At 38.2% G+C, this 18,001-nt stretch overlaps 1 protein-coding gene across 1 annotated transcript in view; it reads left to right on the forward strand.

Annotated features, from left to right (window-relative positions):
* AGBL3 (AGBL carboxypeptidase 3) overlaps nt 1–18,001 on the forward strand; it is a gene marked incomplete at its 5' end in the record, with an annotated part of 88,224 nt that overhangs the window by 51,021 nt on the left and 19,202 nt on the right. Inside the window, 3 exon segments of the mRNA XM_082846026.1 lie at nt 566–632; nt 12,319–12,380; nt 12,382–12,397. Of these exon segments, the coding sequence (XP_082702152.1) occupies nt 566–632; nt 12,319–12,380; nt 12,382–12,397 (145 nt within the window).

Consider the following 18,001-nt stretch of genomic DNA (forward strand, 5'->3'; position numbering starts at 1 on the left):
CAAGACTTCATTTATTCATTTATTTAGATGATATTAATTGAGCACCCACTATGTACTGTATATGAAAGACATATTCAAATTGTTTTTAATGCTGTCATTACCCACAGAGAACTGACACACTTACAGAGATGCCATATAAATAATCTAAGTTAGTGAATAATAAGTGCAAAATTTAATGCCAAGGGAATGTTATTGGAAGAAGGAAGGTGCTAATTTTAGTGCAGTTCCTATAGGAAAAGCAGAACAAATGTTTGATTCTTCCCCTTTATTTATAAATGTTCAGACTTTGAGTTAGTGCCCCTGTATTGTTTGCAGATAGAGAGTATCATTTTGAACTCAGATTTGTTTATATTTGACGTGTTCCAATCAGTTTCAGTCATCATTCTTCTAATACTCTTATAATGCCTAGAACTACCAAACATCTATACCACCTTTGTAAACATTCTTCTTATAATTAGAACTATTTCTACCATTCCAATAAGATAATAAAGTAAAAGTAACAGTTGAAATCTTAAAATACCACCAAAACATTCTGTAAATTAAAATAATTTATTATTTTTTGTAGTTGCTATGGCTCTGACAGTTCAGAATCCAGTGACTCTCAGACTGATCTTCTCAAGTTAAGTTCTCAGGTACGATTGAAAATTTCTGCCTATGATATGGATATGCCAAATAAGTACTCTTCTTATTATGACTAACAATCAGGCAAAAAAAAAGTTTGCAGTTGTATAATTATTGTATATCATAATTGTTATTTTCTTACTATGTACCATATCCTTAGAATTTTCTAACCTTAGGGCTTTTTAATACTCTTGCTTATTGATGAGAACAGTTAAAATCCAGAGAGATTAAATTACATTTCAAAAGCCACACCGCTTGTTAATGAGAGTTGGTAGCATAACACACATCACCTGACTGCTAGTCCTATATTCATTCATTCATTCATTCATTTAACAACTGTGTACTGAGCTCCAACTATGTGCTTGGGAATAGAGCAGTGAACAAAACAAGACAAAAATCCCTCCCTCTGTAACTTATATTCTAGTTAGTAAGTAAAATATACGATGTGTTAGATGATCAGAAGTGCCCAAGGAGATAAGAGCAGGAGGATTAGGGAGTTCAGGTGGTATTAGTACTGAATGTTTGTGCCCCCGCCCCAACCCTGACCTCCAATGTGACGGTGTTAGGAGGTGACCAAGACAAGCTTAGACAGTACTCTATTGGTACCTGTTAGAAAATGCTGATATTGCCATGAAAGGACTTCTGCAGGTGATTGTGGAGAAAGCTCAGAAAGAAAGGAAGAGAGCGGGAGAGTAAGTGTCCATCTTTTTAGACAATACAAGTAATCATGTACAGATAAGGTCTCAGAAATGAAGAACACATTACTGGACAATGGACAAAAAGCAGTCCTTGCTATAAAATGGTAAAGAACTTGGCTGAACTGTGTTTGTGTTCTAGTGTTTTGTGCAAGGTAGAACTTGTGAGTAATAAAATTGTATATTTACACAATATAAATATCTGAGGAGATATCTAAGCAAAGTGTTGAAGGAGTGGCTTGGTTCCTCCTGACTGCATACAGTTAAATGCAAGAAGAGATAAATGAACTGAAGAAGGAATTGTTAAGCAAAAAGGACCCAGAACATTGAAGTCTGGAAAATTCTCAGCCCATCCATAATCCAAAGAATGTGAATGTGTGTTCAGAATAGAACAGTTAAGTGTGTGGAGAACCAACCATTTGATAAGGAGATGAGTGTGGGTATGAAGCATGGAACTAATCAGCCACCCCAGCAGGAAAACTGCCAGTTTGAACTGAAGGGGAGAGCCACAATTTTTAAATGTTACACTCCATTTATAGTTATTATAAAATATTGGCTATATTCCCCATGTTGTACAATTATCCTTGTAGCTTATTTTATACATAATAGTTTGTACCTCTTAATTCCCCACCCCTATAATGCCCCTCCCCCTTCCCTCTTCCCACTGGTAACCACTAGTTGTCTATACCTGTGAGTGTGCTTCTTTTTTGTTATATTCACTAGTTTGTTGTATTTTTTAGATTTCACATATAAGTGATATCATTCAGTATTTGTTTTTCTGACTTATTTCACTTATCATAATACCCCTCAAGTCCATCCATGTTGCTGCAAATGGCAAAATTTCATTCTTTTTTTTGGCTGAGTAGTATTCCAGTGTGTGTGTGTGTGTGTGTGTGTGTGTGTGTGTGTGTGTGTGTGTGTGTGTGTGTGTACTTACATACACGTCATCTTTATCCATTCATCTGTTAACGGACACTTCCTTAGGTTGCTTCCATATCTTGGCAATTGTAAATAATGCTGCTGTGAACATTGGGATGGATGTATCTTTTCAAATGAGGGGTCTTGTTTTTTTCAGATATATACCCAGGAGTGGAACTGCTGGGTCATATGGTAGTTCTGTTTTTGAGAAACCTCCATACTGTTTTCCATAGTGGATCCACCAATTTACATTCTCACCAACAGTGTATGAGGGTTCCTTTTTTTTTTTTTTTTTTTTGTGGTATGCAGGCCTCTCACTGTTGTGGCCTCTCCCGTTGCTGAGCGCAGGCTCAGTGGCCATGGCTCATGGGCCTAGCTGCTCCACGGCATGTGGGATCTTCCCAGACTGGGGCACGAACTCATGTCCCCTGCATCAGCAGGCAGACTCCCAACCATTGCGCCACCAGGAAAGCCCTATTTGTGTTCTTTTTGATGATAGCCATTCTGACAGGTGTGAGGTGATATCTCATTGTGGTTTTGATTTGCATTTCCCTAATGATTAGCAGTGTTGAGCATCTTTTCATGTACCTGTTGGCCATCTGCATTTTCTCTTTGGAAAAATGTCTCTTCAGTTCTGCCCATTTTTTAATTGGGTGGTATGGATTTTTGTTTGCTTGTTTGTTCTTTTTCTTTCTTTTTTGGTTGTCTGGCATGTGGGATCTTAGTTCCCTGATCAGGGATCAAACCCGTGCCCACTGTGGTAGAAGTGTGGAGTCTTAACCACTGGGCCATCAGGGAAGTCCTGGGTTGTTTTATTGATGTTGAGTCATATGAGCGGTTTATATATGTTAGATGTTAACCCCTTATCAATCATATCATTTGCAAATAGTTTCTCCCATTCAGTAGGCTTTTTGTTTTGTTTATGGTTTCCTTTGCTGTGCAAAAGATTTTAAGTTTAAATAGGTCCCATTTGTTTATTTTTGCTTTTATTTCCTTTGCTTTAAAAGATAGATCCAAAAAAATATTGCTACAATTCATGTCAGTGTTCTGCCTATGTTTTCCTCTAGGAGTTTTATGGTTTCCAGTCTTACATTTAGGTCTCTAATCCATTTTGACTTTATTTTTGTATATGGTATTAGTGAATGTTCTAATTTCATTCTTTTACATGTAGCTGTACAGTTTTCCCACCCACACTTGGTGAAGAGATTCTTTTCTCCATTGTATATTCTTGCCTCCTTTGTCATAGATTAATTGAGCATAAGTGTGTGGGTTTATTTCTGGGCTCTCTATTCTGTTCCATTGATGTTTGTGTTTATTTTGTGCTAGTACCATACTGTTTTGATTAATGTGGCTTTGTAGTATAGTCTGAAGTCAGGGAGTGTGATTCCTCCAGCTCTGTTCTTTCTCAAGATTGTTTTGGCTGTTGGGTTTTTCATGTTTCCATATAAATTTTTAAAATATTTGTTCTAGTTCTGTGAAAAATGCCATTGGTATTTTGATAGGGATTGCATTGAATCTGTAGATTGCCTTGGGTACATTTTAACAATATTAATTCTTCTAATCTATGAACACAGTATATCTTTCCATCTGTTTGTGTCATGAAGACAAATTTTCAAAAGCCCTGAAGGTGACTAAGAGATCATCAGGGCCATTAACACTAGGTTTTAACAGGGCAGACGGCTTCCAACAGAGGCCATGGAGGTGAGCACTGCCTGGAGCTGTGCACTGTGGTGTGGGCAGAGTCCGGACAGAGAGCCAGGCATGAGTAGCACCCTGCCAAGCTGTTGGCGTGCTGTTGCCACCCTAGTGGGTCCAGAAGGCAGAGCATTGGGGCAAGAGGATTATTCTTGACCATTAAGATCTCATTGAATCTGCTTTACTAGGTTTTGAGCTTGCTTGGGACCCATCCCCCCATCCTTCTTTCCTTTTTCTCCCTTTTGCAATGGGAATGTCTTATCCTATGCCTGTCCCACAGTTGTATTTTGGAAGCACACAACTTGATTGGTTCCATGGGTTCACAACTGGACAGGAAATTTACCTCAGGATGAATCATATTTTGAGTCTCATCCATATCTGATTTAGATGTTACTGAGATAAGACTTTGGAGTTTAGAGTTGATGCTGGAATTAGTTAAGACGTTAGGGGTTGCTGGGATGGGATGAATGAATTTTGCATGTGAGAATGACATGAATCTGAGGGGATTAGGGGTGGAATGCTATGGTCTAGATATTTCTGTCCCCCAAAGTCATATGTTGAAATTATAATGCCCCATATTATGGTACAAGAAGGTGGGGCCTTTGGAAGGTGATTATGTCATGAGGGCAGAGCCCTCTGGATGGGATTAGTGCCTTATAAAAGAGGCTCCAGAGAGATCCCAAGCCCCTTCTGCCTTGTGAGGATACAACAAGCAGTCTGCAACCCAAAAGAAAGCTCTCATCTGACCATACTGGCACCCTCATCTCAACCTTCCAGCCTCCAGAACTATGAGAAATATATGTCCCTTATTTATTAGCCACACAGTTGGAGGTATTTTGTTATAACAGGTGAATGGACCAAGACAGATGTTGTATTCATTTTCTATTGCTGAGTAACTAATTACCCCAAATTTTAGCAGCTTTAAACAACAAACGTTTATTATCACATAGTTCCTGTGGGTCCGGAATCCAGGAGTGGCTTATCTGGGTTCCTTTATCTAAGGTCTCTGAAAAGACTGCAGTGAAGGTAGCCTAATCTCAGAAGCAGAATCCCATTACTTTTGCCATATACCATTCAGTAGAAGTAAGTCACTAGGTTTAGCCCAGTGACCTAGGATTACAGAAGGGTATGAATACTAAAAGATGGGGATCATCAGAGGTCACCTTAGAGATTGTCTACCACAGATGTAAAAGCCATTACTTTGATTTGACCTTTGCCTCAAGGCTATGTTGAAGACAACCTACAAATTCTAGAATTTGGGGCTGTTTTCCCTCTCAATTCAGTTTTTTTATCCACATTTTTTGAGCTGATTTCTTTCTTGTAGCACACCTTATCAAATAAAGCTAGCAACAACCAACTCATAAACTTCCTGCCTCAAAATCTCTTTGCCCAATGACTCAGTTCTGTTATGTACATTTTCTGTCTTTCACACTGTCACAGAAGATAGTTTTACTAAATGTATCACCTCTACATAACTTGTGTCACTATTTTTCTAGGTTCCTATAACCACCTGTTGTTATTCAGTCACAAAGCCAATGACTGCCATATAATTTAGGTTTTTATTAGGACAGCATTCTATTTCTAGGTATCAGTTTCAACACTATTCATATTTTATTCATTAAAACAAAATTCTCAGAATCTCAGTAGCTTATAATAGCAAATACCTATTTTCCTGTTCATGGATCATCTATGGCTCTACTGGGCTAATAGGGGGTCAGTTGAACTTATATCCAGACTGTGGGTTGTTTCAGATCTATTCTACGTTTCTTCCTCCCCCCACCCCAAGACCAGCAGCCAGTTAGGGTACGTTCTGCTCATGGTAAATCACAAGAGTTCAGGAGGGCATGCCAAACCAAGAAAGTATGTTTAAAGTCCCTGTTTCTCATTCCACTGGCTAAATCAAGTCATATATCCAAATCTAACATAATGGAATAGGAAGGGTAAAAATTTGGGAACAATCCAGGGGGATCTATTCCTGGGGTAGGTACTAGAAGTGCAAAGGCCATGAGAAAGGAGCATGTCTGTCATCTTCTAGGAAGACCAAGGAGGCTAATTTGGGTAGAGAAGACTGAAAAAGGAGAACAGTGGTAAGAGATAAAGTGAGATAGGTGTTGGAAGTTGAGGGGGACAAATCATGTAAAACCTGGCTTAGGACTTCACTTTTTACTCTAAGTGAGTCTGGAGAGTTTTGGTCAGAGGAGTGACATGATGTGCTTTAAGTGTCAGCAAGGTCACTTTGGCTGTTGTTTTGAGAGTAGAATGATGAACCCCAAGGGGAGACCATTTAAGGGGCTACTACAGTTATCCAGGCAAGAAAAAGTGGTGGCTGGACCAAGGTGGTAGCCGTAGAGAGGATGAGGAGTGATCAGATTTTAGATATATCTGACAGAGTCTAGAGAATTTGCTGATGGCTTGGGTGTGAGTTTGAACAATAAAAAGGAGAGCTAGAAGTCTCTAGAATTCCAGGCCTGAGCAACTGAAGATGGAGCTTCCACTTACTGACATGGGGACTATTTTCTTCTCTTCCTACTAAATCATGTTCTGAAGGTATGTATCAGGACTCCATCCATTGCAAGGAACAAAAAACTCTTCAAAAAAAATGGCTTAGCTGGGGTCTCCTGGTGGCGCAGTGGTTGAGAGTCCATCTGCCGATGCAGGGGACACGGGTTCATGCCCCGGTCCGGGAAGATCCCACATGCCGCGGAGCGGCTGGGCCTGTGAGCCATGGCTGCTGAGCCTGCGCATCCGGAGCCTGTGCTCCGCAACGGGAGAGGCCACAACAGTGAGAGGCCCACGTACCGCAAATTAAAAAAAAAAAAAAAAGGCTTAGCTAAAAGGGGAATTGGTTGGCTTAGTAAGGGAAAAAGTCTAGGGATGAGACTGGCTTTAGCCATGGCTTAAATAAGGGGCTCAAAGGATATCACTAGGATTCAAAGTTTTTTCCCCATTTTAATGTCATTTCTGCCTCTTCTGGGTTGGTTCCATTCTCAAACTCTCCTCTCTTGCTGGCGAAATGGAATTCCAGCCTCACATTCTCACAACTGTAAGTCTGGTAGATACCCTCTTTTCCAGTAGCCCCCTCAAAAACATAGAGTTTGATTCTTTTATTGTAGTAAAAATACACATAACATTTACCATCTTAGCCATTTTTAAGTGCACACTTCAGTGGTATTAAGTACATTCACATTGTTGTACAACCATCGCCACCATCCCATAACTCTTGTCATCTTCAAAAACTGAAATTCTATTCCCATTAATAACTCCCCATTCTCTGCCCCCCTGGCCCTTGGAAACCACTGTATACTTTCTTTCTTCATGATTTTGACTACACTAAGTACCTCATATTAAGTAGAATCATACAGTATTTGTCTTTCTGTGATTGGTTTATTTCATCTAGCATAATGTCCTCAAGGTTCATCCATGTTGTAGCATATTTCAGAATTTCTTTCCTTTATGAGGCTGAATAATATTCTATTGTACGTTTATACCACATTTTGCTAATCCATTCTTCCATCAATGGACACCAGGGTTGCTTTCACATTTTAGCTATTGAATTGAATAATGCTGCTATGTACATGATTGTACAGATGTCTCTTCAAGACGTTGCTTTTCATTCTCTTGGTTATATACCCTAAAATGAAATTGCTGGATCATATGGTAATTCTACTTTTAATTTTTTGAGGAACCTCCATACTGTTTTTCACAGCAGCTATACCATTTTACATTCCCATCAACAGTGCACACAGGCTCTGATTTTTCTACATGCTTGACAGCACTTGTTATTTTCTGGGTTTTTTTTTTTTATTTAAATAATGGCCATTCTAACAGGTGTGAGGTGATATCTCACTGTGGCTTTGATTTGCATTGCCCTAATGGTTAGTGATATTGAGCATCTATTTATATGCCTATTGGCCATTCATATATTTTCTTTGGAGAAATGTCTATTCAAGTCCTTGGCCCATTTCTGAATTGGTTTGTTTATTGTTGTTGTTGAGTTTTAGGAGTTCTTTATATATTCTGGACATTAATCCCTTATCAGGTATGTGATTTGCAAATATTTCTCCCATTCTGTATTTTGCCTTTTTACTCTCTGAATAGTGTCTGTGATGCACAAAATTTTAAAATTTTCATTAAGTTCAGTTTGTCTATTTTTCTTTTTTAAACCTTTGCCTTTAGTGTCATATCCAATATATCATTGACAAATCCAATGTCATGAAGCTTTTGCTCTATGTTTTCTTCTAAGATATTTATTGTTTTAAGTATTACATTTAGGCCCTTGATCAATTTTGAGTTAATTTTTGTATAAGGTGCTAGGTAAGGGTCCAACTTCATTCTTTTGCAAATCGATATCCAGTTTTCCCAGCACGATTTGATGAAAGACTGTTCTTTCCCTGTTGAATATTTTAGCACCCTTGTCAAAAATCACTTGACCATATATGCAAAGATTTATTCATGGGCTCTCTATTCTGTCCATTAGTCTATATGTCTGTCTTCATACCAGTACCACATTGTCTTGATTACTGTAGAAATGTAGTAAGTTTTGAAATCAGGAAGTGTGAACCCTCTAATTTCCTTCTCCCTTTTCAAGATTATTTTGGCATTCAGAGTTCCTTGAGATTCCATATAAATTTTAGAATGAATTTTTCTATTTCTGCAAAAAATATCATTGGGATTTTGCTAGGGATTGCATTGAATCCATAGATTGCTTTGGGCAGTATTGGCATTTTAATAATATTAATAAGTCTTCTAATCCATGAACAAGGGATGTGTTTATATTTATTTATGTCTTCTTTAATTTCTTTCAGCAATGTTTTGTAGTTTCCGTTACACAGTTCTTTCACCTCCTTGGTTAATTCCTAACTATTCTATTCTTTTTGATGTTCTTATACATGGAATTGTTTTTGTAATTTCCTTTCTTATCTTTCATTATTTGTTTATAGAAATGCAACTGTTTTTGTGTGTTGAGTTTGTATCCTGATACTTTGCTGAATTAATGTATCAGTTCAAACAGGTTTTTTGTGGACTCTAGGGTTTTTAAATATATCATCTGCAAACAGAGATCATTTTACTTCTTCCTTTCCAATTTGGATGCCTTTTATTTCTTCTTCTTGCTTTATTGCTAGGGCTTGAACTTCCAATACTATGTTGAATGGAAGTGGTGAAAGCAGACACCCTAGCCTTGTTCCTGATCTTAGAGGAGGTGCTTTTTGGTCTTTCGCCATTGAGTGTGATGTTTGCTGTAGGTTTTTTATAGATGGCTTTTATTATGGTGAGGTAGTTTCCTTCTATGCCTAGTTTGTTGAGTTTTTTTAAATCATGAAAGGGTGTTGAGTTTTGTCAGATGCCTTTTCTGCATTAATTGAGATGGTCATGTGTTTTTTTCCTCCATTCTATTGATTTGGTGTATTACATTGATCAATTTTCATATGTTAAAACTATTCTTGCATTCCAGATATAAATCCTATTTGGTCATGGTGTAAATCCTTTTAATATGCTGCTGAATTTGGTTTGCTATTATTTTGTTGAGGATTTTTGCATCAGTGTTCATAAGGGATATTGGTCTATAATTTTCTTGTAGTGTCTTTTTCTGGCTTTTGTATCACAGTAATGCTGGCCTTACAGAGTTAGGAAATGTTCCTTCCTCTTCAGTTTTTTGGAAAAGTTTGAGAAAGATCAGCATTAGTTTTTTAAATATTTGGTGGAATTCACCCAAGAAACTGTCAGGTCCAGGGCTTTATTTTTGGTTGGGAGAATTTTCATTACTGATTCAATCTCCTCAACTAGTTATATATAGGTCTACTCATATTTTCTATTTCTGCATGAGATAGTCTTGGTAAGTTCTGTGTTTCTAGTAATTTGTCCATTTCATCTAGGTTATCTAATTTATTGGCATACACTTGTTTGCAATACTCTTATAATCCTTTCTATTTCTGTAGAATTGGTAGTAATATCTCTACTTTCATTTCTGATTTTAGTAATTTAACTTTTTTTCTTAGTCCATTTAGCTAAAGGTTTGTCAATTTTGTTGATCTTTTCAAAGAATCAACTTTTGGTTTCATTGATTTTCTCTAGTTTTTCTATTTCATTTATCTCTGCTCTAATCCTTATTACTTCCTTCCTCTTCTGTCTGTGGATTTAATTTTTTCTTCTTTTTCTAGTTCCTTAAGTTTAAAGTTAGGTTACTGACTTGAGATCTTTAGTTTTTGAATGTTTATAGTTATAAATTTCCCCCTTAGCACTACTTTCACTGTGTCCCATAAATTTTGCTCTGTTGTGTTTTCATTTTCATTCAACTCTCTAAGTATTTCCTAGTTTCTCTTGTGACTTCTTTCTTTGATTCATTGACTGTTTAAAAGTGTGTGTATAATTTCCACAATTTTTTGAACATTTTATTTTTCCTTTTGTTATTTCTAACTTTATCCCATTGTGGTAAGAAAAGATACTTTGTATGATATCTATCTTTTAAAATCTATTAAAACTTAATTGGTGGTCTAACATATGTTCTGTCCTGGAAAATGTCCTATATATGCACTTGAGAAGAATGTTCTATTTTTGTTGGGTGGTGTTCTGTATATGTCTGTTAAGTTTCGATGGCTCATTGTGTTAAGTCCTTTTTCCTTATATATCATCTGTCTGACTGGTCTCCCTATTGTAAGTGGCATATTGAAGTCTCCTATTATATTGTAGAACTGTCTATTTCTCCCTTCAATTCGGTCAGTTTTTGCTTCATACATTTTGATTGTCATTAGGTATGTAAATGTTTATAATTAATTGTTATGTCTTCTTGCTGTATTGAATCTTTTAACATATCCTTTTTAAAGTAGTTTCTAGTAACATTTTTAAATTTAAAGTCTATTTTGTCTAATAGAGCCACTCCTGCCCTCTTTTGGTTACTATTTGCATAGAATATCTCTTTCCTTCCTTTCACTTTCAACCAGTTTGTGTCTTTGGATCTCAGTGAGTCTTTTATAGACTGAATATAGTTGGATCATGTGTTTTTATCCATTCTGACAGTGTCTGTCTTCTGATTGGAGAGTTTAATCCATTTACAATGAAAATAATTACTGATAAAAAGAGATTCCTGTCTCTGTGCTGTTTTCTATATGCCTTAGAGTATTTTTGTCCGTCATTTCCTGCATTCCTGTCTTCTTTTAGTGTTTAGTTGATTTTTTGTGGTGAAATGTTTAAATTCCTTTCTTACTTCCTTTTGTGTATATTCTATAGGCGTTTCTTTGTTGTCACCAGGGGGATTACATTTAATATCCTGAAGTTATAACACTCTAATTTGATACAACTTAACTTCAAAACATACAAAAACTCTGTTCCTTTACAGCTGCACTCCCAGGCTTTCAGTTGTATATGTCACCAAATTACGTAGTTATATGTTGTGTGCCCAAAAACATAAACTAATAATTCTTTAAGTGTATTAGTCTCTTAAATTGTGTAATAAATAAGGTTTACAGTTACAGACCAAAGTGACAGTAGTCTAATACTAATTTTATACTAATAAATGCTATTTTTTCTTTAAATGTTTTTCTTTTAAATCATGTAGACAACAAAAAATTCAGTTTGAAACTATTGTTACAATAGTACTTACTAGCTTTTATAATTTCCCGTGTATTTAACTTCACTGAGACCTTTATTTTTCTCTACAGCTTCAATTTACTATCATTTCACCCTGCAGAAATCCCTTGGGCATTTCTTTCAAGGCATGTCAAATGGTCACAAACTCCCTCAGCTTTTGTTCATCTGGAAATGTCTTTAATTTCTACCTAAAACTTTTGAAGGACAGTTCTGCTGTTTTTTGGGTTTTTTTCCCTATTTTGCACTGTGTTCTGGCTTCCAAAGTTTCTGATGAGAAATCTGATAACGATCTTATTGAGGATCCCTTGCATGTAATAATTTGCTTCTCTCTTAATGCTGTCAAAAGTCTCTCTTTGACTTTGAAAGTTTATGTGACTTACTGTGGGTTTTTAAATTTCATCTTACTTGGAGTTCACTGAGCTTCTTTGATATTTACCTTCCTGTCTTTCATCAAATTTGGGAAGTTTTCAGGCATTATTTCTTTACTCCTTGGCATTTGCTGACTTCTCCAGCTCTAAGGCTGGGATGCATGAGGCAAAAAGAAAACACATGAAACTACTCACCATCATGCTCCTCTTCTGCTGCTGAAGTCCCTCATCATCTGCCTTCTTCTTTTCACCTTTTAGAGCCTCTTGTGTTTATTTGGTATGTAATACCCAGGGTATTAGTTGTACTTAGTGGAAAGAAGAGGGCGAGTACTTCATCTTCCTAGAAGTGGAAGTCTTAAGATAGTTTTATGTCTGCATACATACTATCTTTGATATATTGATTAAATAATGATTTTAAATATGATTCTCTTACCTAGATAAAAAACAAGAAAAAACATCTGAAAACAAAGAAGGAAAGAAACTCTACCACAGCAAGCCATCAGAGAAGAGCAAGAGGTAAATATTCATTGATATGGTTGTTAACAGTCGTTGAAAAAAAAACAAGAATGGCAAATTATTTCCTCTTATACCCAGGAAGACGTCATGATTTTTCCCCAGGTAAAATTAATGATTAAAATTTTGCTCATATTATTTACTGTTTATAAAAATACAAAAGAATCTTGACAGATGAGAGGTGGGTCTTATTACGGTGCTATATTTAAATTTCACTTATACTTACCTTACTTGGAAAAGTATTTGAGGCATCTTACAAAGATGTTTCCAGGAGAGCAAGAAGAAATAAATTAAAACTAAGAAAAATTAATGGGAAAACAAGAGTATAAAATAGATCGTACTGAGAGATTGCCTTCCATCATGATAGCATGAGGATCTCTGCAAACCCACTCACCAGCAAAAATCAGAGAAAATTACTTTTTTAAAAAAACAAAAATTTAAAGTTTCTGGAAATGGTCCTAAGGGCATACAGCAAATGAAAAATCATCTGTTCGGGAAAATCTACTAAAATTGGGTACAAACAAAAAAACAACCAAAAGGAAACCAGTGAGAGCCTGGGGTATTTGAATCAAGACTCTCCACACCCTGCCCCCCAGCTTCCAGCTCAATGATACTCTACTCCAGGAGAGTGCAGCCAAGGACACAGGGTCCGCGTTCCCCACAGATGCCAGCCAGAGGGCTATCTTCCCAGGAAGGGCAGGGCTTGCACATTTCTTATCCTGTCTCCAGCTGCCTGCTGTTGAAGTGAAGTTCCAGGTAAGTGCAGTCAGGAGGTGGGGGCTCCCTTCTTTCTACGCAGACCCCACTCTTGAAAAGAAGGCTCCACACTTTGTGTGCTACATCACTGAAAATATTTTGGTCCTAATCACCCGTCTTGGATTGTAAGGTGTTGGTTCCACACTGGAAGAGGCAAATAGAGAAGACCTGAGGCTCCTGCCCTCCTTCCCTCCTTCCACCTACATCTTAGCTCCTAAAGTGGGGTACCACTGAGAGAAGAGTGCCACTGTCCCCACTCTCAGCTCCAGAGACACATCAGAAATTTTGCAGAAGTGCATTAAGATGGCAGAGTAGGAGGATGTGGAGCTCACTTCCCCTCAAAAACACATCTACATGTGGCACAGTTCTCACAGCAAACCAACTGGAAACTGGCAAAAGATCTCTTATACAACCAAAGCTGCAAGAAACATCCCCATGTCATTGGGTACGATGGGAAAAAAAAGGTATCAAGACACAAGACGCCCCTGGGAGGTATCTGTGAAGGAGGGAGGGTCCACACAGGCAGGCCCTCACCCTGGGAACCCCATGACTGCTAGGAACTCCACCAGGACATACAGAGGGACTGGAGGGGCCTGGACTCTGATCTCAAGCCGTGTACATGTGCTGGCTTGCTATCAGTCAGGGCAGAAAGAGACTAGAGCTGATGGCTGCCACTTCATCACACTTCCCAGCCTGAAGCACATGCCAGGTGGGGTAGCTAGTATGTGCAGTGGCTAGGCACTGAATCTCGGGTTTGTGTGCCCTGGGAGTGAACTCAATCTAGCTGCACAGAGACAGCCCAGAGCATCTGGGGTGTGGCCCAGGCCAAACCTCAGAGCCCATTGTCAGTACCTGCACTGCAGAGCACAAGTCTGCCATTGGAGCCCATCATCAGCACATGCACGGTGGGGCACAGGTACAGTGGCAGCGGACTTCGTTGGCATACACACCACGTGGCATCACAGAATCGCATGTCTCTGGCAGACAGCCCCTGGGGAGGAATACACAGTGGTTCCTTTCCCTGTGAGAGTGCTCTGGTTCTTCCCACCTCACACCCCAGCTTGGAGCTGGATTGTGGGTCAACAGGTCCTGGGAGAGCAGCCCCAGGCAGCAGCACAATGACCTCAATTCCTGCAGCCACAACACCCCAGCTCCCAGCACCAGCCTAGCACTAGGTCTGGGATAAACACAACGGAGAAACGGACAAGACCTTGGGCTGCTTCTGGGAAGAACTGTGGATGCCTTCAATGGTGGCACATAGGTCTGCTATGACTACATGGGCCTCACTTGCTTCAGCACTCACCTTTTGGAACAGAGCACATACTTAAGGGCAACAGAGTCTTACTGAGCCCAACTTTCAGGGCTTCTACTCCAACAACCAGGGAGCAGACCCCACCCCCAGCAAGGCTCTGACAGCCACAGAGCAAAGAGGAGGCCCCCACCCAAAATCCAGTGCAGGCTCTGGACAACACAACACCAATCCCATCCCCTATCAAGGGGATAATGGCCAGCATACTCTGAGGAAAGATGTGGCTAGCATCCATACCAAAACTAGCCCTCACACCAAAAATATTGAACTCACACAGCCTATACAGGGACACTCTCACATAAAAGCACCCCTTCAAGACAACAGTAGCTGTTTCTCCTAAACTCAGAGACAGAGAAAGTTAAGTAAAATGAAAAAGAAGGAGAGGAACTGTTCCCAATTAAAAAAATAAGAGATATCCCCTGAATAAACAAATCATGAAACAGACCTCAGTGGTCTATTACACCCTGAGTTCAAACAGGAGTTAATAAAAATGCTAAAGGAATTAAGAAAGATTATCAACAGAAAGGCAGATCACTGTAACAAGGATCTAGAAACTATAAAAAGGAACCAATCAAAATTAGACAAGTCAATTGCCAAGATAAAAACCAATCTACAAGCAATGAATAGCAAACTAAGTGCCACAGAAGAATGAACAACTGATCTGGAAGACAGAATAATGGAAATCAGTCAGAACAGCAGACAGAAAGACAAATGAAAACAGAAAAGTGAAAGCAATATATGAGATCTATGGGATAATATAAAGCATGCCAACCGACATATGATATTGGTTCCAGAAGGAGAAGAAAGAGAGAAGGGGATCGAAAATGTAATCTAAAGAAGGAAACAGATATCCAGGTACAGGAAGCACAGAGGGTCCCAAAGAAGATGAACACAAACAGACCCACACCAAGACATATCGGAATTAAAATGGCAAAAGATAAAGAGAGGATTCTAAAGGCAGATAGAGAAAAGCAGTCAGTTACAAGGCAACCCCCATAAGACTATCAGCGTATTTCTCCGCAGAAACTGTGCAGGTCAGAAGGCAGTGGCATGATATATTCAAAGTCCTGAAAGAGAAAACCCTGCCCCCTGGGATACTCTACCCAGCAAGATTATAATTTAGACCAGGAGGAGAGAGAAAGAATTTCTCAGACAAGCAAAAACTAAAAGAATACAGCAATACTAAGCCTAACCTAAAAGAAATATTGAAAGGTCTTCTCTAGATAGAAAAGAAGCAAGTATCTATAGGAAAGGGAAAATCACAATAGGAAAGGCAAATACATAAAAGGATTGAAGATCACTTAAGTCAGTACATAGATTAAAAAACAATCCAAAAAATTGTAAAAATGATTAAAACTACAATTAACAGTAAAAGGATAAGGATGTAAAACAGGACATCAAAATCACAAAATGTAGGGAATGGGAGTATAATAATGAAGATCTTTTAGAATGTGTTTGAACTTGTATGACTATCAGTCTAAAGCAAGTAGATATAGTTATGGTTAACATACTTGAAAACCAGGGTAACCAAACATCAAAAAGGTACAGTAGAGTCACAGAAACCCAAAAGAAAGGAACTCAAGCATAATACAAAAGAAATCCATCAAACCACAAAAGGGAAAACAAAAAAGAAATGAACGAAGAAGTACAAAAACTGGAAAAAAAGGTTTAAAATGGTAATAAGTACATACCTATCAATAATTACTTTAAATGTCAATGGACTAAGTTCTCATCAAAAGACATAGAGTGGCAGATTGGATAAAAAATCAAGAACCTACAATATGTGGCCCACAAGTACAATATGCTGCCTACAAGACTCACTTCAGGGCAAAAGACACACAGGTTGAAAGTGAGGGGATGGAAAAGGATATTTCATGCAAATGAAAACAATAAGAAAGCAGGGGTAGCAATACTCGTATCTGACAAAGTAGACTAAAACAAAGTAGTCTTTAAAACATAAAGACAGAGAAGGACATTATATAATGATAAAAGGAGCAATACAAGAAGAGGATATTACACTTGATAACATAAATGTACCCAATATAGGAGCACCTAAATACATAAAACAAATAGCAGCAGACATAAAGGAAGAGATTGACAGGAATACAATAACAGTAGGAGACTTTAACACCCCACTGACATCAATGGACAGATCTTCTAGACAGAAAATCAGTAAGGCAGCAGAGATGCTAAATGACACAACAGACCAAATATTTTTCCTTGGTCAGGGGAACCGGGTAAAACAGATAGCTCCTAATGTCTTCCCAAAATAAATGACTTAATTTGCAACAGATCCTGGAGAAATTCAAGCTTAACAGCATTCTCAGAAACAGTAGAAGTAGAGTAAAAGGCAATTCGGAGAAGATTGATAGATCCATTGGAGAAACAGGCTAAACTTGTAGGCTGGCTAGTTCACCAGAGAGAACTGCAGGGAGGGGAACAGCTGGGAGGAGTCTGAGGTGGCATCAGAACAAATCTGAAACCCTGACCTGGGAAACTGTTCCTTTGGAGCCCAAATTTGATTGGATTAGTCTGTAGGGCAATTTATGCCCCAGGGCACTGTTGAAAACAATAGATCTATCAGCCAGAAATTAGTGGAATTTAACAGCGGGGTGTGTGATCAGGGAAGGTGTCAAAGACAACCCTGCCAAAACCATTGCCTTCCCAGAGAGACTGGGGCACAACCAAGTCTGCACCCCTCAGGGAGCAAATTAGAGGTTTAACACTTCAGGGGGTAATGGACTTCGCTAAAATACACCAGCCAGTCACTAAAGAAACAAATACGTAAATAACAATAAATAGCTCCAGAAGGTATGGAAGGGGTAGCAGGGAAAGATTAGTACCCAGAGTTCAACAGAATTGTCTAGTTGGGAAATAAGCCTGACAAACACAGACGAAGGACAACATCCCTAGTTGATGCAATCCAAAAAATCATCCTTGGAGCCAATCAATCAATCTTTCAAGCATCTGTTACCTGCAGAGAGCCCAGAAGTTGAAGACCTGAGTACCAGACTTAGAAGATTTCTACTCAGATGTTTCTGGAGTTTAATAACAGTGGTCCAGTGGGAAATTTAAAGTTAGCAGTCACAAGTTCATTCAGCAGATACTGAGCACCAAATACACTGTCATCTGCTAAATGTGGATTGAATTAACGGAATCTAATTTCCCAAGAACTTCTGAAATTTTTTCTCTTTTCCTCCTTTATTATTTACTAATAATCTTTGGCAGAAAGAGTGAACAGTATCATCTTAACTGAGGTTAATGCCTGAGGTCAACTTAAGTTCATGCTCTTGAATTATTTCTTACTTTAAATGATTGCTTGTTATCAGTATATCCCTAAAAAAATATTAGAGTATTTTAGTTAACTTTATTTCCTACCAGGACACTTTCAATAATTCATTTTGCAGACTTTAAGCAAAAACAAATAATTATAGATTACTGTGATTAGAATTTATAGATCACATTCATAAGGACACTGGCCTGGTGATTTTCTATGAGATAAATATAATAGTTTATTATGGTTCATAGCATTATTTCAATCA

This window comes from Leucopleurus acutus, assembly GCF_964270905.1.
Source record: "Leucopleurus acutus genome assembly, chromosome: 9".
NCBI classification, from domain to species: Eukaryota; Metazoa; Chordata; class Mammalia; order Artiodactyla; family Delphinidae; genus Leucopleurus; species Leucopleurus acutus.